Consider the following 23,423-nt stretch of genomic DNA (forward strand, 5'->3'; position numbering starts at 1 on the left):
TACATTTCTCCGTGCACGTAGCTACTACGGCGGCCGCAGAAAGCGCGAAAGAGGCGCGCGGAAAGAAGAGCAAAAGAAGGAAGAGATGTGGCTCCGTTGCTAGGCGACACTTGTCTGGACGGAGCGACTGCAGACAGTGACGTTCTTCGCACACATGGTCCTGCGACGCATTCTACGCTTTTGCACAGTCCCGCTTTCGCTCTCTGTGCTCGCAAAACCTGATGAGTCGTCGCATGTTCGAACGGTCCTGCGTGTGACAATCGCCACTTCGGGACCTTCTGAGAAAGAACGGCTAGCCTGACTGCTCAGCTCACCCACTGTTACCCTTCCTCGGAACGAAAGAGCGCTAGTCGAGAGCGAAAGTATGTTGCGGTGATGCCCGACCCGATGCGCACCTGCTGGTCCCGCTGCTTTACTGAGCGGCGCTGTTGGAATATCCATCCACGCGGGGCCTTCGGGCACCCTGCGCCACTGTAGAGTGCAAGGGCACCGTCCTAAACCAGGCAGCGATCCAGTGCAATGCGCGCCAGCATGTCATCTGAGGGTTGGGTGGTACGGAAAAGGCATGCGCGAAAAAACAAACCTGTATGGCACACGCAGGCGACAGCCGCTTGCTTCCCTTGTGACATGCCGCTGTCACCAATTCGCGTGATTGTCGTGTTGCTTTCGAGTCTTTTTCGGAACTCGTGGAGTGATTATTGTGGGCTATTGGCCTTTCGATAGGCGGCCGCCCTGCTTTCCGACGTGCCGATGCTGCGTGCCAGCGTTTTGTTCTTTTTCCCTCAGGCGCCATCTCTGATTTTCCAGACCTGTGCGCCGTGGCGTCTGCTTTCTGCGCCTTGTCATCTGCTAGCCTCATGTTTCAGCTGCCGTGACTGGATACACGGAAATCGAAGAATCCCTAATTGTGGAATATGAGTTCGTAGTACTGAGGCATTGTTAACATGACATCGAAACTGATTAACAATCGTTATTCTCAAAAGTTCGGTGTTCTGAAGTTCGTAGTACTCAAATATTGCTATATTGAAACTATAAGTCAGCAGGGGATTTCTGAAAAGTTTGTTAATGTCGGGCTCGTAGTAACGAGATTTTACTGTATAAGTACACAAGCTGGTAGGCAAGCCACTAGCCAAAACACACAATTCCTGGAATGTGCTGTTTCTGAAAGTTGATGTTTTGTAGCATCTTCTTTCTGGGGTTTTACGTGGCAAACCCAGTTCTGATAATGAGGCACGCCCTGGTGAATAGCTTCAGATTAATTTTGACCACATGGGGTTTTTTAACTTCCACTGCAACGCAAGCACATGGGCGTTTTTGCATTTCGCTTCCATCATTCGACATTTTTGCTACCAAACACATATTTTGAGATATGAACAGTTGTTTGCTTCACTGTAGCCAATATTGTCTCAGATCTATAATACAGTACAGTCCACTTATAATGATATCAAGAACGAAAAATTTGATTGTTATAACCGATCATCGCTATATCTGGACTGCCGTTTAAAAAAAACATATATATTTTTGTAATCCCGAAATCAAATTTGCCACTTGCGGTAAAAAATTGACGTTGTAGAAAGTAGGCTGGGAAAAATAAAATGTTTCTTTATACCTCTAAATAGCATCACAATCGTTAGGCGCACTGAAATAGAAATCTACGCTTGCTTTCGCAGATGTTTCGGAGCCGTGTGCATTGCTTCCAGCTGCTGTGCGAACAGTGGTGGCTCTAATTTAGCGTGCGTGAAATCGATGAGCGACTCGATCGATGACATTGCACTTTGGTTGAACATCGGGGTCATTGTCAATGACGGGCCATTGTCAATCTCGTCGTAACTGCCGCTGCTGTCGTCGCCTTTGTTGCACAACGCTGCCGTCTTTCGGGACGATTGCCTCAGAGGAGATCACTTCACAGAACGAGGCAGCACTACCTGCACTTAGAAACTCCTCCATAGAAGCACCACCTATTTCATCGTCAGTAGCGATGTGTTCCCAGAGTTCGGTAATGTCAGTGGCTTCCACCGTGTTAGTTTCACCCATGAGGGTTTCGTCCTGGCGCACAAAGCCCACTTTTTCTGTTGATCGGCATGGCCACTGCTTCTAGCCTTCATGATCGTGGTGCTCCCTGTTTTCATAATCGTCGATATCATCGGCTGCACGAGCTCATACTTCTTCGAGTCTTGCTAAATTTGCAGCTTCGTCTCGAGAGACGGCTTGGCGCTTTGTCGGCACACCTTCCGCGGCAAATTTCCGTGCTCGCTGAGAGCGGGAGATTGTAAAGGCAGCATAGGTCACGCAGGCACCGCTCGCTTATCACTTTCTTCCCACCTCTCCTCTGAACATTCACGCGACCTTGGCCGACACGGGTGCCAAGCAGCTGGCGCCATCTTGTGCACGCTGCGTCAACTTGTGATGCTCTCTGTGGCTTTCGTTCGCAACCTGTGCGCGGGCGGGATGCGCTGCGGGGTAATGGCAGCAAATACGAACTCGCGTAGGCAAACTTTCGCCCTATCTTATGAACAGGCAACTTAGGAACGCAAATTTAGCGATTATTCTGCATGAAAAACGCTGCCCAGAAGCAAGATTTTGATCGTTATATCCGATATGTGGTGAATAGTATATCGTTATATATGAGTTTTTTCTCATAGCCCTAATGCATAAGTTGATACTCTTAGGTTGACTCATCGTTATAACCGATATATCGTTATATGGGGTATCGTTATACATGGACTGCACTGTACAGCCAATCTTCACGAATAGTTCATTACAGTGCAGTCCACTTATAAGGATACCACATAAAACAATATACAGTATAGACCACTTATAACGTAACCACTTATAGTGCAGGACCGGATATAGTGCGGTCTTTTCAGACTCCCGTTAATTTTCCCATAGCACTCCATGTATACACGTATTGCTTATAGTGCAGTTGCAGGAAATGAAATACTGGTTACAGTGCGGCTGCCTGGGAGTACGGAAGTCAGTGGAGATGGCGAACGTTCCCCTCAAACGGGTGCCCCAAGGAGTGCTCGAGGAAGCGAGAGAGACGAAGTGGAGGAGAAGGGCATGTGGTGCAAACGAGCAGCCAGTGAGGCTGAAACCAGAATCTTGAGTGCGAGTCGTGAAATATCAAGGCGCGCATTGCGAGCGAGGGGCCACGAAACTGCCAACGCTCGCTTCACGATAACGGCAGTAAACGAAACTTCGGGGAGTGGGCGGCGCCGGCACGGCATGGCGAAGGGCGCACGCAGAGACCGTGGAATGTGAGGGAGGAGGGCGGCAGGGAAGCAGATTTTGCCTCAGCAACTCCGCCGCTTCGGTGGCTCCCCTCGCCCTCCCTCGTAGCTCCCTCACTTTCGACTGTCACCGTGCGCGCCCACCGCCGTGCAGGCGCCACCGCTCCAGCCGGCCCGGCGGCAGCTCCCCGAAGTTTAGTTTTCTGCCGTTATTGGGAAACGTGCGTTTGCCGGCATGGTCAGTTTTGTTGGCCGGCCTGGGACACCGCCGCTGCTTCCCTCTGCACCGTAGCCGCAGCGTGCAAGGTCAACACATGACTAGAAAGTAGAGGAAGCATAAAGGAGAAAGAAGGGTTCACTGCCATTTTCTACACGTGGCTACAGTGGCTAGAATGTAGCGTGGCTGAGACGTCGGCACGTACACACATGTTCCGGCGCAACGCAGAATCGGCGACCTTGCCATTTGAGAGAGGGTGAAATTTCTGCCACTTTTTTTTTTTTCGCGCGACATTGAGGGGTCTCTCCTGCACCGGAGCAATGCCGGTCGGAGGCGCCGCTGCTTGAATTATTTTGAATTAACGAGATTCAACTGTAAATTGAATGCAAATGTTCTAGCCGCATTCGTCGACTGTCGCATATGCGTGGCGGCTCGGTGCACATGTTTTGCATATGTGCGGGCCTTGAAAATTGTTGCTTCGGTTATAGTGCGGATATTCGCGACTTATGTTATAAATGGTCTACACTGTATTAGTTATAACGATCAGTGGACTTGAAAGTTATCAACTTATGCATTAGGGCTATGAGAAAAAAAAACCATATACAGTCGAACCCATATATATATCGAACCCACGTGCCGTAAACCTGGATATATCGAAATTGACTAATTCCCCAAAAACTTCGTTATAAAGAGGATTTCGTTATATGCAGGTTCGGCACGAAAATTCGGAAAAGAAACGATTACCGTATTTGCTCGATTCTAATCCGCCCTCGATTGTAAAGCGCACCTGTTTTCCGTGACCAAAAGAAAGGAAAAAAAATCCTTTACAGTACCGCGCACCTCATGCTTTCCTACAGAAATACAACTATCGCTCAAGATTTACTCCCAATACACTAAAGTTGCGATGAACAAAAAAAGTCCCAGTTTCGCCCGAAAGGCGAAGCATCGATTGGGACAGCAAATTAGCAGAGAGCTATACGAAGTAAGGATAGTAGTTTTATTGGCCGTATAAACTTGTAAACATTTGCTGTTTAACTAAATTGGTAGACTAATCCCTAAGCACACGTACTACAGCACACGGTCGAAGCTACAGGAGCTAGGCTCATCAACTGGAAAAGGAGAGTGCCGGCTTGGCGGGCTAGGCCAGCTGCAGCAAGCGGTGGGATCAGGTTTGAATGAAGGGAGGGGGAAAGGTCACGCCTGCGGTGGCCAGATCGCCAGGTTGAGGGATGCAGGCCCGCCTTGCGCACGCTCGCACGCACGCACACGTGCGGTCGCTCTCGCCTCACAATCACCGTGAATTCGAGCGCACCAAGCGCGCTGCCGCCGCTTTGCATTCCATCGTGGCAGTAAAGGTGCTTCCGGTTGCTGCTCGCGTAAAAATGACAAAATTTGGGGCGCAATTTCTAGGTTGTCTGCGGGGAAAATTCATTATTTCAGTAAAATTTAATTCATTTAATAATTATTATTCAGGCAGTCGTTATATGGAGGTTCATTATAAGCATGTTTAACTGTATAACACATTATTATGTGTAACAAACAGTAGTAAAACCCCTTGAAAATTTTTGTATAAAATTTTTATTTCATATATCGAACTTTTTTGTCATCCCCTTCAGACTCAATATATCTGGGTTCGACTGTATATAATGATATGTCGTTCACTGCATGTCGGATATAACAACACAAATTTTGCCTTCTGGGCGGCGTTATAGCAGAAAAATCGTGAAATTAGCGCTGCTAAGTTCCCTGAGACGGGGGTGAAAAACTTGCCTACGCGATGTCGTATCTGCCGCCATTTCCACGCAGCGCCGATTGCAAAATCTACGAATAGCATCGCAAGTTTTGGCAGTGTGCCACAAGATGGCGCCAGCTGCTTCGCATCTGCGTAATTCGCAATCGTGCAAGTGTCCAGAAAAATAAAATAAATGGTCTCCAATCCACGCTGTGAAGGTGGTTGGAAAGCGAAGCTGTAAACATCATGCGCTGCAGAAGCAGTGGAAAGTGCGCCGACAAGACGTAAAGCTTTGTTGCTTGAAACAACGCTGCAAATTTTGCAAGACTCAAAGAACTACAAGCTCATGCAGTTGATGACGTCGGCGATATTGAAAACTGGGAGCACTGCGTTCGTGAAGGCTAGAACCAGTGGCCATGCTGATGACCTGAAAAGTCGGGCTTTGTGCGCCAGGGTGAAACCTCCTATGGTTGAAACCAACACAGTGGAAGCTGCTGACATTACCGAACTCTGGGAGCACGTGCTTAGTGACAGTGAAATAGTAGGTGGTGCTTTGACGGAGGAGTTTCTGAGTGCAGATAGTGCTGCCTCATTTTGTGAAGAGATCTCTGACGGCCTGATCGTCATCGCGATGGACGGAGGCATTGTGCAACTGAGGCAACGACAGCAGCGGCAGTCACGACGAGATTGACAATGGTGCATCTTTGACACCGACCCCGATGTTCACCCAAAGTGCACTGTTGTCTATTGAGTCACTCATTGATTTCATGCATGCTAAATTAAAGCCGCCAGTGTTCGCGCAGCACTTGGACGCAATGCACACCACGGTTGTGAACCTGAAACTTCCACCAATGCAAGTGCAGATTTCTGATACTTCAGTGCGCCTAACACCCTGTTTAGGGGTATAAATAAACATTTTATATTGCACAGCCTCCTTTCTACAACGTAAATTTTTTTATCGCAAGTGGCAAATTTGGTTTTGGAGCTACAAAGGTACGTTTTTACGGCAGTCCAGATATAGTGATGATCGGTTATAACGATTGGATTTTTGTTCTTTTGGACATCATTATCAGTGTACTATATATCGGGTAGCTTGTTCAATCTGTGTTCATTATATACAGTAAAATCTCGGTGATACAAATTCCGCGGGGTCGCTTGAAATATTCGTATCATCAAAACACGCACAAAATCAAGAAAAGGTGAATTAATTTTTAGCCGAAAAAATTCCTGATATGTAGTGGAACCCCATTGATACATTCCTCACTGCTGCGTTTTCTCGGCTGCTATGTCACGTTTTCGTGGTCCCTACCTAAATTCTACAATTGACTTCCATGTAATAAGTTCCCCTTGATACGTCGCCAATCTGTAATTTTCCTGCATCTTACGTTGTGTTTGAATGTGTCGGTCATGTAAATTTAGTGGTGGAGCCAGCTTGTACGTTGCAACAAGCGACCGGCATGTTGGCGACACAGCGTGGCCACGCGGGCGCTGTATCTTGAAAGCGATCTGTGACGTGCGCAAAGTGCGCACCTGCATGGGTCTCATCTTCAAAACGATGTGCAATGTTCACAAAGTGCGCCTAGTGCTTCCTAACTCCAGCGTTTTGAGAGCTACTTTTCGTGGTCATCGAGCGAGATGTGTTCGTTGCTTCACCTTTCGGGCGAAACTGCGACTTTTTTGGGGGTCCCTTGAAAATGCATCAACGGGGTTCTATCCGTGTTCGTATCCTTTTTGCCCAAATCGTCAACGATCACCTTCTGGAAGGCCTAAAATTACGCGCACGTCATCTCGGGATTGTTTTTGCCCGCCACTGAACGCCACTGTACATCGAGTGCAGGTAGCGTTTTAGCTGTCGTGGCTGCTGCCACAGTCGTTGTTGCTGCAGCGGTCCTCACCTTTCTCGCTGGTCAAAGCATCAGCTAGGCTGTGATGTGGTCCGGTCCACTCAACGAGGTAACCAATGAGAGATTGCACAGCCGCGTGACGTAGTTGGTTGCTTGCCAACTATAAATCCCGCTCAGATCCCGCTTGCCTGTGCCAGTCGCTCCGCTGGCTTGTCCACTGCCGCCGCTGTTGCTCATGCGTTTGTATGATCCACAGCGCTATGGTGGCTGTAGCGGCATGGCAACGCATTCGTTACAGCCGATGCTTTTCGTATTAAGAGCAATGTATTTCAGCCTGGGAATGTTACGAATGGGTATCGCACCGAAATTCGTACCAGCCGTTATAGTATCACTGGGGTTTTACTAGATAGTGAGTCAGTTGTTTACAAAAATAACTTTGTCATTATTCCCTTGTCAGTGTGCTCATGCCAACAGATAACTGGGACACATATGGTCAGTGCAACAACAGTTCACCGCGTTTCGCAAGCACTGCATTCCCAGTGCCTTCCTGCACTAGAGCTATGCTCTGCTAGAGCTCTCTAAACACTCTCGGCTGGGAATGTTTAACCAGAATAAAACATTTGCATCAACAATTTCTGTTCTCCAGGTTAGCTGGGTGCAAGACATGTTGCTGCTGATCTGGTTCTGGTTGCAGTCATACCTTGTAGCCACCTGGAGGGTTCCACTCTCCTGCATCAAGCCACTCTTTGCATCCTCCCGTCCCCAGTGTTGCTGGCCGGACGTCATACCTGGACAGCGACTGCTTTTCAGACGGTGTGTACTTATTTGTTTGTCTGCCCAGCTGCACCATTACGAGCTTTCTTTGCGTGATGGTATTCCTAGCCCTTTAATCATGGGTGGCTCAGTGGCCATGGCTGTTGTGCTGCTGCGTTAACTTGGTGAGAAAGCTCCAATTTTTTAATTTTTTCGGTACCCTAATGACACAGTTGTCTCTTTAGTTCTAGCAGCTTTTTTAGCAATGCTAATATAGACAGTACATTACCCGGGTCAATTTCTTCAGGTTGCTTTGACCTAAGTTGAATGCACTAGCTCCCATTTTTATCCTGAGGGGTTATCTGCACCTCTATTTGTTGTTGCTTCTGAAGACATGCGGGATAGCTAATTTCTGAGCCATTCAGGTGCATCAGAGCTCCTTTTCTGGGAAGATCATAATCTTGGTATCCGATACCGTTTTAGAAAATTGAGGATTTTTATTTTTCTCATTCCAACCATTGACTTGCCACCACATGTGGTAATTTAAAGCTGTAGATCAAAAAATAAGGAGAACATCTAAGGACATTTAAAACAGACAAACCTCTAAGGAAGTCATCATCACTTAGTAATTTTTCACTAAAAATGAATTGTTTTCATTTGCAACCTTGCTACTTTCTAAAAAAAATGTGGCCAACACTGCTCTGGCAATTGAGCACACAGTTGCAGGTTCAATTGCCTCCTTGGTAGCCGCATTTCAATGGGGGCAGAACTCAATCAAGCATCAGAGCTAACCAGCTAACTGCAAGTGCCTGAACACTTTCAAGCCACCTCCTGTGGCTTTTTGTTCTGAGGTCTCTTTTCATGTACTGTAACGAAAAGAAACGTCGAAATTAAAAACCAGGTGCATAACATATGACACTCTGAGCCTGAATAAATTATCAGGTTGAATGTCCCAAAAGTGCCGAGGAGGTTATGCAAGTCTCCGTAGTGGAGGGCTCCAGATTCATTTTGACCACCTGAGCTTCTTTCACATGCACCCGAAGCATTACACAGTGCCTTTAAAACATTGCAATTTAAGAATTGTCTCGTACTGTTTGTGTGTAGTCATTCATTTTTGGAAGCAAGATTCTGTCTAAGCCAATGTGGATTCCCAATTCTATAACCTTCATATGTACTTGACAATATATATTTTGTTGTTGCAGATGAAACGTTCGGAGAGTCTCTGAATCACGACCTCGGGGAGCACCAAGACTTTCTTGGGGTGAACTTGAGCAGCTTTGAACGCAGCTTCTGTGATGGTGGCCACTTACTTGAAAGGTTGGTTCGAGAAATGCCGGTTCTCTAAACCAGGGATCTCCAAACATTTTGGTCAGAGGGCCGCATTGGTGGCCAGTTGCGATTTTGAGGCCAGACAATAAATAAAGAAAATAAAATATTAGTGAAAATGAATTCATCAACATAAGTAGTGGCATCATACAGAGACTAAAAACCATATTCCAATTAGTCAACTTATTTTCTTCAAATAATTTCCAATTTTAATTTATTGTGTTGACCTTCTTGCATAACATCTAGAAAAGGAGCGAAATAATTTAGAATTAGAATTTCTCCTTTTCTGCCAAGTTTCCATCGGTCTATTGATTTGAAATAATTTTATACATTCGCAGTGACCAAGAAGCTTGTTCCCGTTTTTCAGTAGCACGTAGATTTTTATTTTTTGCTTGGTCAGTCAGTGTTTTTTTTTACTTTGAACACTTTTTTTTTAAAGCATACAACAGCTACTCGAGTCACGGTGCTACAAATTGTGCCCAGGTGGACATCACTTGCAAAAAAAAAGCAATCGCATCACTAATTGCAATAATTAACTTCTTAGTTATAAAATTTAAGGCACGTGTTTATATTGGGAAGTTGAAGAAAATTGCCGTAAGAGCCTAGTTCTGTTTCAACATTTCAAAACGGCCATGTAAGCCGAAATAATTGGGCACAAATTATTCATTGAATTTACCTTATTGTGCACGCAGCACTGCAAAGTGCAGCTTGCAAAGCAACCCTTATTTGACACTATTATGCTACTAATCCATAAGAAGGGAAACATTAAAGAACTATAGCCCCATTAGCTTGCTTTCAATATTGTATAAAATATTCACCTAGATAATTTCCAATAGAGTTGGGGCAACACTTCCATGTCATCCGTCAGGTATTGAGAAACCTGTGGAGTACAATCAGCCTCTCTATATGGCTTCATAGATTATGAAAAGGCATTTGACTCGGTAGAGATACCAGCAGTCATGGAGACATTGCGTAATCAAGGAGTACAGGAGGAATGCGTCAATATCTTCGCAAGTATCTACAAATGCTCCACAGCTACCTTAATTCTCCACAAGATAAGTGGAAAAATACCAATCAAGAAAGGGTTCAAGCAAAGAGACACAATTTCTCCAATCCTCTATTCACTGCATGCTTAGAGGTATTCAGCTATTAGACTGAGAAGGCTTAGGAGTGAAGATCAACAACGAATATCTTGGCAACCTTTGGTTTGCAGATGACATTGTCCTGTTCAGCAACAAGGGGACGAAATACAACAAACGATTGAGGACCTTAACCGAGAAAGTGTGAGAGTGAGGTTGCAGATTAATATGCCGAAGACAAAGATAATGTTCAATAGGGAAGAGAACAAGAATTCAGGATGGCCAGTCAGCCTCTAGAGTCTGTAAAGAAGTATGTTTATATAGGTGAGTTACTCACTGGGGACCCTAATCATGTGAAGGAAATTTACAGAATAAAATATGGTTGGAGTGCATACGGCAGGCATTGCCAAATCCTGACTGGGAGCTCACCACTGTTGTTGAAAAGAAAAGTGTACAATCATTGCATTCTACCGATGCTAACATATGGGGCAGAAACTTGAAGGTTAACAAAGAAGCTCGAGAACAAGTTAAAGGGGTCCTGAACCACCCCTCGGGCTTGATGAACAAATACTGTCTGCGGGTAGCATACGCTGCTGTGCACATCTCGGCTAAGTTTTGCAGTCGTGCACAGCGTGTGGAGCTCGCAAGTGGAGTGGGAAGCCACCTTTTTCTCAAACGCTCTCTTTTCAACAGAAGCCTGCTCTTCAATCTTTTTTGGATGCTTTATTTCGTAATAAAGCATACAGGAAATGCGGCTGCTGTTGGTGAATAGCTGATGTCAATCAAGAACAGTGTTTGGATCAGTGCAGTTCTTCCTACTGTTAACTGTGTATACTTATTGACGAAGTTTAATAAACAGGCTGAAGTAAGCGAAAATCTGCTTTCGAATTTTAATAATAATTACGTACTTTCGGAAGAAGCCAACTATCGTCTCCTCACGCTTGGTCATGGCCGCCTATGGAAAAATTAAACTTTGCCCACCCTGCTTGTCGGTGTCGTAGCCATCAGGTCTCGTTAATTTCGACTAGTTTTAAATGCTGAGCTAGCCTCAAACCCCGCGAAACTTAAACAGTGGTGGTCCAACTGCGCCATTTGCACCGTTTTGCTACAATTGTACTCGTCTGCGCCCACTGAAGTGCAACTTGCTGTCACGGTTCGTTTATGGAAAGGGACTTAAAGTAATATCACTATCCATGTTTTCTATTCAAATGAAGGATGAGAGCGTTTGACCTCAGAAGTAAAAGAACATATATTTGCATAAAGAAAGCAGAAACATAACATACAAAAACATAGGATAAAAAAAATAAAGAGCACTCTACACTGCTTTTAATAAAGACGGTTCTCACAAATTAAAGTCACCGCAGTTCTAATGCTATAGTTGCTAGGTGTGTCCGACTACACAAGCACAGTAGAATGAGAGCGGGGTGCTTCTCACCAACAGTTTGGGCACCTGGTCGCGTCGGTGAGGAGCCGTCGTCGGAGGAAGGCACTGGTCGCTCCTTGAGCGAACTCCAGGTTGTCACAAGAAGGGACCTTCTGCTGGCTCGGAAGGTTAGGCAGTCCTGGTTCTGCCTGTAGAATCTGGAAGCTCGAGCCCATGGCCCGACAGCTCACTGCAGTCACGCCGTGGGACCGTGTCGTAGCTCCGGAGGCTAGGCAGACAAGGTTCTGCCGGTAGGAGTCTGGAAGCTCGGGCCCTCGGCCCGATGGCTTACTCCCGCTCCCGGCGGACGCTAACTTCTTCGGCGCTCGCTTGTGTCCGAACACCAACACGTCGTTCTAGGGTCTCTTCCACATCTCTTCTTCTTCCTTTCTTTTCTCTTACGTCAACCATCGTGTACGGCCCTTAATGGTCGCTTTCTTTTAGTCGTTTGTTTTGACAGCGCGTCAGATTTCACGCACGTCGCTTCTTCGTCGTCGGCTTCTTGCACTCACCCATTCGCTCTCGATGTTGTTTTCACCGAACTGCTCTCTTTTACTACACTGGCTTCGCGCACTGTCACAACACTTGCGCCAAGTGCGCCAAAGTGCACCTTTGCCATGGGCGCTACGAGGACATCAGAGTAGCGTGGCCGATCCCTCCATTTGTGGACAGACCCGCGGCTAAGCATTCCGAGCACCGGCGATGCAGACTTCGCGACCAAGCTTCACGCACGGAATCCTTGATCAGACACACAGTTAAGCCTTTCAGCACTCCATGTTTCAGAATTTGCGACTAAGCACGTCGAGCGGTGACTCCTCGGGCTCGCGGCTAGGCATTTCGCGAATCGGCACTTGGGACTGCGCAACTAAACATATCGAGGGTCAACTTCTTGAGCCCACGACTAGGCATTTCGCGCATCGGCACTTAGGACTGCACGACTAAGCACATAGAGTGTCGACTCCTCGAGCCTGCAGCTAGGAATTTCGCGCATCGGCACTTGGTACTGCGCGACTAAGCACATCGAGCGTCGACTCCTCGGGCTCGCGGCTAGGCATTTCGCGCATCAGCACTTGGGACTGCACGACTAAACACATCGAACATCGACTCCTCGAGCCCACGACTAGGCATTTCACGCATCGGCACTTGGGACTGCACGACTAAGCACATCGAATGTCGACTCCTCGAGCCTGCGGCTAGGCATTTTGCGCATCGGCACTTGGGACTGTGTGTTTGATGTCAATGAGTCGACATCAAACGTCGACTCATCGGGCCCGCAGCTAGGCATTGTTGTTGCATAAAATTGTTTTTCTGCATTTCTAGTCGCTTTTGTATTACATCTGATTGCATATATTATGTCTGATAGCACTTGTAGACTACTGAGAGTAGTCTACAAGTGCTATTTACATAGGCAAATAGAGTCTGTTTGCAACGTTTTCTGCTCTGGGCACACGAGCTGAATGGCTGCGTTAGACTGTTTGGTTGTGTCCATTTGCTCTAAAGAAGTAGTTAAAAATTGTGTAGTAGTAATAAGCTGCACCAAATGTCATGCACTTGCTTTTCGCCTGCTCCAACTGATCCAGAAAGCAAAATTTTGTGCTACAGAACTGCTACAAAAGGCTAATGTGGCTGCTCCTAAATTGCTACAAAACAGCTTTTTTCCTGCTCGAAAAATTGCTCCAATCCTTAAACTGGCTGGACCACCACTGCTTAAGGCCAGACAACATGCACGCTTGCCAGTGCGCTCCGACTCGTGGGTACTCCTGGCTAGACGCCTTGGCAAACTTATTGATAGCACTTCAAAATGCACATGTTGGATGTGGTTACTATCCGTTGGTCAATCTGGTGGTAGACAAAGCCGTCCGCACCATGGTCAGATTGCAGCATATGAGCGCGAGCACACACTCAAGCCCTGTCATGCATGTAGCTACAGTTGCGTTTAGCTGTGGTCTGCTACGTGGCATAGATACTGCGGCTGCCCAGGGGTTATGTGACGAGTCCGCAGGCTAAGGGCGCTGTGGCTCACTGAGGACAACTGCATTTGGCTTACGTTTGGCGCATCGTTGACGGCAATATCAGAAGTAGTGGTGTCTACGTTAACATCCACAATCAAATTTGAACGCCGCATTGCAGTGACATTCAGTAGGGGGAGGTTGTGGGCACACACCGCTCCGCCGTAGCCTGCACAGTGCAAATCATTGAAGAAGGATCAGAAGCACCGCGAAGGTCGTGTTTGTTTGGCAATAACTCTGCTTCTGCTGAACACATTGAAGTACTTTTTGTGGCAGAAGTATTTCTAAAATAGCCTATTTTAACTTCAAATGCATTTCTCAACTTAGATAAAAAGTGGTTTGGGGTCCCATTGAAGATGGGAATTATAGGCCTATTAGCTTGCTTTTGGTATTCTACATGAGCACAAATACACAGGAGATGCTCCTCCTCTAATCTATACCTCGCGTGCATGTGTGAATTTGTGCCCCTCTTCTTGTAGCTGTTTCACAAGCTAACCGTACAAGAGGGACTCTCCAAGATAATTTCCAATAGGATCACGGCAACACTTGACTTCGCTCAATCTAGAGTGAAGTCAAGGCTGGCTAAAGGAAGGAAGTTTCAGCAATGGATCTCATCAATAAGATAATTTAGTAATCTACGAAGTATAACCAACCTCTCTGAGCAAGATGAATAAGGGAACTGGAGGAGCTATTTTTTTATTTTTTATTCGCAACCATTTGCAGAAGCAGACAAGGGACAGAATGACTTCGTGCCTCAAAGGAATAAAAATGGATTGGAGGGCGCATACAGCAGGTATTGCCAAGTCGTGATGGGTAGCTTACCCCTATACTTGAAACGAAAAGTGTACAGTCATTGATTCCACTAGTACAAACATCTTGGGCTGCAACTTTGAGGTAAATAACCTTGGTAAGAAGCTAAGTACGGTGCAATGAGCAGTGGAACTAAAAATGTGCGTAATGTTAAGAGGCGTGTTTTTGAGCACCTCGTTGATAAAAACATAAATAAATAAATCTGAGGGAAACCCACACCACCAGAGTTATGGCAGGTTTAAAGCCAAGGAAACGTTAAGAGGCAGGAAGATGGTAGAGGAAGACAGCAGTGTGGATTCGAGAGGAAATGTGGGTAGCTAATATTTTAGTTCAAGAATAAATGGAGATGGGCAGGCCACCTAATGCTTAGAGCGATTGGTCTAATAGAGTTATGGAATGGATACCAAATTAAGGGAAACAGTCAAGGACAGCGGACAACTAGGGGGTGATGAAAAGAAATTATTTTTGGGCATAGCACAGCATTGGCTGATCCAAGTTGGTTGTAGATTGCTGGGAGAAGCTTTTGTCCTTTAGTGTACATAAAATAGGCTGACGACGGTAATAGATATCCAGATGTACCCGAAGAAGCAGAATTGTGGGCAGATAAATCTGCCACTTTTTGACGCAAGTGGAATTAATGTTTTTGTGGGCTGCAATGATGTATTTCTCCTCCCCTGGCAGGTCAACACCTAAGCCGCTTCGGCATAGGCATGACCAGCGGTTGCACAGCACACCCACGGCCTTGTTCTCCCGGCGTTCGAGGTCTGTGAGCTTCATTTTTGCTTCCAAGAGGATGCTCTCGCATGCATAGTTTTCTACAAGAATCACTAGAGGAGAAATCTAACACTGTTATCGTTCGAACACCATGGGAATGGTGGGTAGTACAGCCCCTGTCATTTCCATCAAGAGCAATGAACACTGTGATGCTGAACAATGTTTATAGGGTTTGAGAGATGGTGCTGAAGTTATCATTCCAATGCTGAATGAAGTGCTGTACTTGCAGCGCGCACATAAGCACCAGAATTCTCTAGTGATTTTAGTATGAAATTTTACGCCTACACACCCCTTTAGAAATGTCGCACCCTTACTTTCAGTTGATTTTTGTGCTTTACTTTAAACTATATTGGAATCTAAGAAAATGGCAGTCGCATCTGACACGAGGGTATCTCCGTTGTATTCGTTATAAGCATATGCATTAAAATGTCAATATACTAAATGTGGATATAGTGACTTCTTGGATACAGCAAAACAAATCTGAAATTAATATTTCTTTACACTAATAATCAGTCTGTACACTTAAACGAATATTAAATATATCGAGGGTATATTCATGTCATATGTGACTGTTATTACGAGATTCAACTGGGTTGTTTACATGCAGATAACAGCAAGAAACATTTTAGATTAACTTAGTTATTTCCCATAATCCTTTATATCAGTGTTTGTTATATTACATTTATTTTGCTATGTTGCATTTGTTTCATATATTGTATTGTGTCTAGTGGAAGGTTATATCTTGTGCTCTGGCTAGTGTTCAGTGGCTGATTATATCACCACTCTTATTTCTCTGTAGGTGCATACATACGCACGTCTCGTTTCCATGCCTCCAGAGACTGGACCCTAAGCTGTCATTTGGGCTACTGCCGTAAAGTAGATGCAGCAATGCCAGTCTTCTGCACAGGCTTAGGCTGGGAGGGGCATTTGCACTTGTTTAGCGCGCATTATGTGATGCACCAAATCTCCAGGCTGAGTTGCACTATGCACCTGAATCTGTCGATATACCAGCTAACTTTCTCGGATTTCCCGTAAAGTTAACGAATTTAGGATCGTTTTAGAAATGCGTAGAGGCTTACAAAAATACATTGTAAAAAAATGGCTTGTTGGGCTACGAACCTTCGGTTGGAAGTCTTCTGATGATGAAAGCATAGTTTCCTACAGAAATTACTAGAGGAAACTGTAGTGCTGTTACTGTATTTTCCGCTGTATAAAACGCATTTTTTTCTCAATTTTTCGTCAGTGCATCTTATAAAACGATGCGACTTGTGGACATTTTTTTTCTGGAAAAACTGCCGTCAAAATTGAATTTGATGTTATGGCCACGCGAAGCACACTGGTTAACGTAATTGCGATGGGTTTTGTGTGCGCTATCAATGTACCGGGTTCTCGTGATCGAGTTCCCGAGGGCCTTGCGAGAAGGACGGAACAGCAATGCAAGTGGCGGCAGGCTCGGCGAGCTGACCGACCTCGAAGTCATCGCATCTGCAGATCGCTGTCAAGATACAGCATGCACCACAGCGCAAACTACGCAGTTGCTACCAAAGTACAAGCCGCTTCTCTTCCTCCCGCGCTGCCGTCCCGCTTTCCTCCCTTCTGCGCGATTTGGCTCACTCTCGCACGCGTTCACTCGCATGTACAGCATACGACATGCTTAGACAATGTTATCGCCCTTGGACTTTATACAGAACATCGCTGCAACCATGACAGCAGAAATGCGCCTGCAGCGTCCGTATCATTTCTATCGCAGTTAAGCTTTTTCGGACTCCCTAGGGCCCGCGAAAACGTCTGAAAAATCGTGCAGTCTGAAAAAATGAATGCATACCTTTTACTGCCACCAAAGGCTCAAATCGCCACAGGCACATCCGAAATAGCTCTAGAGGCCTGCCAGTACACTTATTAGGCGTATCGGTGCTCGTACTATAATAGATAGGAGATGGCGGGTACCTGGCCCTTAACCGAGACGGGGCGAAAAGTTTGCCTACGCGAGTTCGTATCTGCCGCCATTACCGCGCAGCGCATCCCGCCCGCGCGCCGATTGCGAAAGCCACGGAGAGCATCGCAAGTTGGTGCAGCGTGCACAAGATGGCGCCAGCTGCTTCACCCCCGCGTCCCCGGCGGTCGCGCGAGCAGAGGGCGGAAGAAAGGCGATGGCAACGTGAAGGCAACGCCTCCTCTGGCGAAGGGCGCCTGCGCTCCCTGCCGCGCTCTCTCTCAACGGAAGCAGCGGCAGGTGCGCCCCTTGAGACGAAAATGATTTTGTAAGAGGAGGGGAGAAAGCGATAAGCAAGCGGCGCCTGCGCGGCCTATGTATGCACTGCGGAAGCAGCGGGAGGTGCGCCGTCAAAGCGCAAAGCTGCGTCTCTCGAGACGAAGCTGCAAATTTTGCAAGACTCGAAGTACGAGCTCGCGCAGTGGATGATATCGACGATTATGAAAACCGGGAGCGCCACGATCATGAAGGCTAGAAGCAGTGTCCATGCCGATCAACGGAAAAGGCGGCTTCGTGCGCCACGACGAAAACCCCATGGGTGAAACCAACAAGGTGGTGTCCGAACTCTGGGAGCACGTCGCTACTGACGATGGTGGTGCTTCGATGGAGGAGCTTCTGAGTGAAAATAGTGCTGCCTCGTTCTGCGAAGAGAACTCCGACGGGGCGATCGTTGTCGCGACAGACGGCGGCGTTGTGCGACGGAGGCGATGACAGCAGCAGCAGTGACGACGAGATTGACAATGGCCCGCCTTTGACACCGACCCCGAGGTTCAACCAAAGTGCAACATCGTCGATCGAGTCGCTCATTGAATTCATGCACGCTAAATTATAGCCGCCAGTGTTCGCGCAGCAGATGGACGCGATGCACACGGCGGTTGTGAATCCGGAACTACCGCGGAAGCAAGTGCAGATTTTTATTTCAGCGTGCCTAACGATTGAGACGCTATTTAGAGGTATAAATAAAAGTTTCATTTTTTACGGCGTACTTTCTACGACATCGATTTTTTATCGCGAGTGTCAGTTTCGGTTTCGGGACTGCAAAGGTATATTCGGCATTTTTTTTTTTCGCAGTCCAGATATAGCGATAATCGGTTATAACGATCGGATTTCTCGTTTTTCTCGATATCGTTATAAGTGGACTGCACTGTACACGCGTGTATAATTACGGGGAACATACCGTGTCCTGTGACAATTGCCCCTTGCCACTCTTTGTATGCTTCACTGCGTAACATTGCTGGCGGCGGTGCTTCACCGCGTAAGTGGCGGCAGTGGTGGCTTAGATAAATGTCTTTTTGGACCTGCGGTCATAGCAAAAAGTCTGAAAAATCGGACGGTGCAGGTTCATTGCGTCCGAAACTTCAGACGTTCTTATACATTGATTCTCTGGGGTGGTGCCGCGAAAGTCCGAATTATCGGGCATGTGCGAAAAATCGGGAATCCGGAAAATCGTTTGTTGACTGTATATAGGAAATATATGGCACTCATACGCTTGCGCATGACCCGTGTTCACGGATTGAAACATCACTGTAATACTTTTAAATCGCTTACCGAGTGAACAGGTGCATCTTATACAAAGGTGCGACTTATAGACCGGAAAATACTGTAGGCTGTTTTAGAATAGTGGCAACCGAAGTTGGGGGCCCCTAATGATTGGCGTATTGCCACAGTGCATGCGCCATACCCAAACGGCATCTTTGGGTTTGGGTTTTTTCACGCCCCTAGCGCTCAATTTCGAAAATAATGTTGGTGCCCCAAATTGGCTTTGCGTTGTCTCAACATCGCCGTGAACATCTGAAAAATACATCATTGCCTCCTCATTGAAAATAATAAACTCTCGTGTATACTTTTCATCCTGTAGAATATTACGGATCACATTATGTCATGTTTGTTTTTTCTCTGGCATTATGTTTTCATTTGCTTTCCGCTTGGAGGAAGGGCGCTGCAATTGTGTTATGCTAACGCAAGCCGGCAACCCTATTCAAAAGCACCTTCCCAGCGGGGCCAACTGCGAACGCAAAGTGGTCGCTTGTTTGGCTACCCCAAGTTCTAGACCCCTATTCTAAACCTCCCTAACGTATATAGGAGCTGTAAGCATAGAGTTTCAGCCAGCCTAAACTCCATCCTTCTGACTTCAGACAGCTTTGTGCACGTGCAAAATGATCATTATCGGTAAAATATTCTGTTATGCATGTGCAATATTATTGCCTCGTGCGTTTAAAAAAAATGAGATTGCCTTAAGAATTGACGCTAATACTTTAGGCAGATCCAGTGTAGTAAATAATGCCACAAGAACATCTGAAGCTACGGAGGTTGGACATGATTCCCATGATTGATGAACGATCACAGCACCTTGTAATTTTAGTAGGGAACTCTATGGATGAGAGGGACACCAGAACTTGCTCCATGTTTACTTCTGCTTGTGTGCTGCGTCTAAGGCTAAATTGTCATTAAGTGTGTGTGTTTCCCAAAAGCCTGTGCTCGGGTCAAGCTTGTCCCCCGTCTGTGTCATGTCAGCGAGGTTGTTGCAAATTTTTAAGCTCGCAGGTTGGCAAGTATGTACTGTACAGTTTTGAGATAAGTGAAATCGCAAAAATAGGAATACCCCTGGCCGTGCATAGACCACATGGAACCTTTCTAAAATGCCGATAGTAATAATTCCGGTCACTTTCATGTGCATCAGTGCCGAACACACTGGCATCTATGGGCAACGGCATTATTGGCACCGTGCCAAGACGGCGTGCTTGACACAGAGACGGGGTGATTTACCCTAACATAATATTTGAAGCCAGTCAACCGAGCATAACTGGTTCCAGACATGCAAAAAGCTGATGCTCCTACTTTCTGCATCAAAGTGCCGGACAATTTCACTTAGAAGACCGAAACTGAACTGTGAAAGAGCCCAACTGTCATATTGTTAGCAGACATGCACAAGTGATGTGGCATCCTCAAGCGGGCGTCCTTATCATGCCGTGACCGCGTTGAAGTGCTGTAGTGGGCTTGCATGCTGGCTTCTTTTAGTTGCAATGTGTGGGCTGATCGTGCTGGCTCAAAAGTGCTGATCATCTTGCTCAAAGTCACGGTTGATGTACTGTGACCATATTGGTGCGTCACTGACAGTGTCCTAAATGGGAGGGGGGAAAAAAAGACCAGCTCAACGCTGCATGTGAGGCCACACTGAAGTGGCAGTGAGCAGTGATTGACAAAAATAAGGGGGAAGACAAGCCGAGGAGCGTGGCGTGGCATCTAGCTCAGCTATCGAACTGCCGCTGGGTGAATAGCGAGTGCAAGCGACGCTGCCAAGGCTGCCTTTTCCCTAGTATTTTCAAAGTCAGGATATCAAGATAATTCGGAGTCCGGCACAAGAACTTTTAAGAGATGAAAAACACATGGACTGACACACGGCTGGAAAAAAATTTGACTTAACATCTATTTTGAGGTATCAGAGTTGAAGTTAGCAAGTGTTCACTGTATTGACCCTTTTCGCGGAGCAGTTTGTTTTAGAGAAACGAGATGGCGTTCACGGCAGCACGCCATACCTCTCCTCAGCGACCGCGCACGAATACGAAACCATTACCGCTTCTATCTTGCTTCTGCGCGATCAGCTGTCGGAAATGCAACTGAGTTTTCGCTAACACACTGTGCTCCAATCATGCTAGATTGAATCATGTGGATGGGAGACGTGTACAGCAGTTGGCTGGAAAAATAGTGACTGGCATGTTAAGGAATAGAATTAATCTTTTTGGCCAAGTTCGCGGACCACTGCTGCAACTGTCCGAACGTGTTACCGGCACTTCGTGATGTACGGCTTTCCTCGAGAATACAGAAATTTGCTCATCCGCCAGCCTTGTATCACTAACCTTCAAAGAAAGGGCTTCATCCCCAGAACGTCGGCAAGAGTGAGTACCACTCGTTAAACAATGACAAAGGGAGTAGCGCCGCTTCCTGTCATAGTAAGTTTCGCGCACGTTATCTATACACATCTGTCCCAAACGGCAGGAAAACTTACGCCCACTCTACTGCCGACGTATCAAGAATAAGTGAATGGGCACACACTTGAATATATGCGCACTGTATACGCACAATAAATGGCGGACTCCACCTATGGCGCACGAATGGTCGAAGCTGAATGTTTCGTGACGGTCCACAAGAGTAAGCGAGTTACTAGCTGTAATATATATTTGCTACAGGGCATTACAATGTCTAAAACAGCTACGTTTCAAGCATTGTGCGCAGCAAGAACAATCTATCCGAACTGAGCACACCCGCGAGCGATTCGGCAGAAAATAATCAGATAGTGGCCGAACCGAGGAACTTCACTGAGTGAGAAAACTGACAAGCCACTGCTTCAAAATATTTGCCGAATAAAGAACAAAGAGCAAAACACGCTAATCCTGACTGAATTCATAATCGGAAAGCTGGGATAGCTTGGAATCCCTATTTAGCCCCGCTCTTAGAACAAGCACCATATACGCTGCTTGCGCCATTTGGACATAGCTTAATCAGCTCCGAAAGCACTTTTGCATGTTCGCTGAAGCTGTGATCAAAGCTTCGTGTCGTCCACCTAGTCACCGTCTACGATATCTCCGAAAACAGAGGTTTTCTTAGCCGCGCCGGCGTCATACACTTCCATTGTAAACAAGGAGGCAACGGAGGCAGTTGAGGCAAGCAATGGACGCGTCACCACGTGATCAAACATGGCAGCGCCCACGGGATCGCCGCGAAAAGGGTCAATAGACAGTGTATACTATGCGATTGCCCTAGGTAAGTATGTGGAAGATGAACTTATATTAGCTGCTTTTGCCCCTTTTGACAGAGACTTAATGTTGCAACATGTTATATTGGCCCCTTTGCAGTAATGTACATGTTTCCATTGCATCAAAACGTTATTAGATTTTTTTAAAATAAACGTGGTGGGACTCTAGGCTTTGAGTTGACCCTCCCATTAGGTGCTTGGCCTGTGCATTTCTTATCTAGTATTTTTAGGGAAAGAAACCTCCCCTAGAGCTTGCCAGGAGCGGGCTCTTCACGGCATGCAGCCACCATACTAGGAGAGGTGGTAGCATTTGCAAACTGGGCTCATTTCAGGTCCAACTCTACCCCTCCGCCAGTGCCGTTCAACCTGAGTATGGACGATGGAACAATCGAGAACCCCTTCTCGGTGAGCAATGTGGTGCTTGTGGCATTACATGGCAGGTTATTTTACCGTCATTTTGTGGGTGCTATGTAGGTCTGTCGTACTAACATGCTGGGATGAAGCTCGCACAGCTGGTGTGGTTCATTCGAGCACTTGCTTTTGGTGCAAGAGTGCACTTAGCACTGCATTGTACCAGAATTGCGTGTGGCAGTTTCGGTAATCAAGTTTGCGAGGCGCAGTGCTGCATTTTTCCATTCGAAGTTCATTCTGGAGTGTACAGTACATCCACACCTTAGCTCGTGTATGGATGTGAAGTTTTTTTATTTGACAAAATGTTCTCTTTTCTTGAAAAACTTCTATAGTACACAATACATTATTTCTGTACTTAGCAAAGTAATATTGCATTGCATTTGTAATTTAATGCAGTTTTTGGATATTTTAACAGCCATGAGAAGAACCCACATGAAAGCATAGCGTAACGTTTCTTCTCAATTCAATTTGTCAGCATCCATGCTGGGCCCACTCTATTCTTGAAAGCATGAGCAGGAACATACACGCTGGTTGTGTTAATTGATGAAGGCCCTACATACGGCCACTTCAACGATGGTCAATATTAGGGACAGGGTTGCAAACAAAGTGCGTGTGTGTTATTTAGAACACCATTCATGTTCGGCATGGTGTTGTGGCTGAGTGTCTATGGTGTTCTGGTGCTGAACATGAAGTCTTGGGATTGGTCTCTGGCTGGGGCAACCACATTCTGATTGATTCTGTGCTTTGGATGCAGGAACCCCTGGTGGCTGAAGTTAAAGCACTGGCATCACATTTTATTTGTCATAAAGGTCTAAGCTCTAGGAAATGTACTATTAAGTGTTGGGAAGCCCTGCGTAATATGCTGCGATACTTGTTTCTACAAATTGGTGCACTATCGACAGTACTATCGATATAACCATCAGTAATCTAAATTTTCGCGACATTCCACACAATTTTCATGACATAAACTGAGTGTTACTGATGGTTAGCTTTCTCAATATTTATGGTAATATTACTAGCCAAGAATTGCAAAACTATCAAGTGCTATTGATAGTAGTAGTGATAGCTT

At 46.2% G+C, this 23,423-nt stretch overlaps 1 protein-coding gene across 1 annotated transcript in view; it reads left to right on the forward strand.

Moving 5' to 3' along the window:
- LOC119445132 (membrane-associated tyrosine- and threonine-specific cdc2-inhibitory kinase) overlaps positions 1 to 22,349 on the forward strand; it is a 47,313-nt gene extending 24,964 nt beyond the window's left edge. Inside the window, exons 9-12 of the mRNA XM_049662909.1 lie at positions 7,670 to 7,836; positions 8,979 to 9,093; positions 15,105 to 15,185; positions 22,276 to 22,349. Of these exons, the coding sequence (XP_049518866.1) occupies positions 7,670 to 7,836; positions 8,979 to 8,982 (171 nt within the window). The 3' untranslated portion in view covers positions 8,983 to 9,093; positions 15,105 to 15,185; positions 22,276 to 22,349. The remainder of the gene's footprint in view (positions 1 to 7,669; positions 7,837 to 8,978; positions 9,094 to 15,104; positions 15,186 to 22,275) is intronic.
- The last annotated feature ends 1,074 nt before the right edge of the window (positions 22,350 to 23,423 follow it).

Source organism: Dermacentor silvarum, chromosome 1 (genome assembly GCF_013339745.2).
Source record: "Dermacentor silvarum isolate Dsil-2018 chromosome 1, BIME_Dsil_1.4, whole genome shotgun sequence".
Classification (NCBI taxonomy): domain Eukaryota; kingdom Metazoa; phylum Arthropoda; class Arachnida; order Ixodida; family Ixodidae; genus Dermacentor; species Dermacentor silvarum.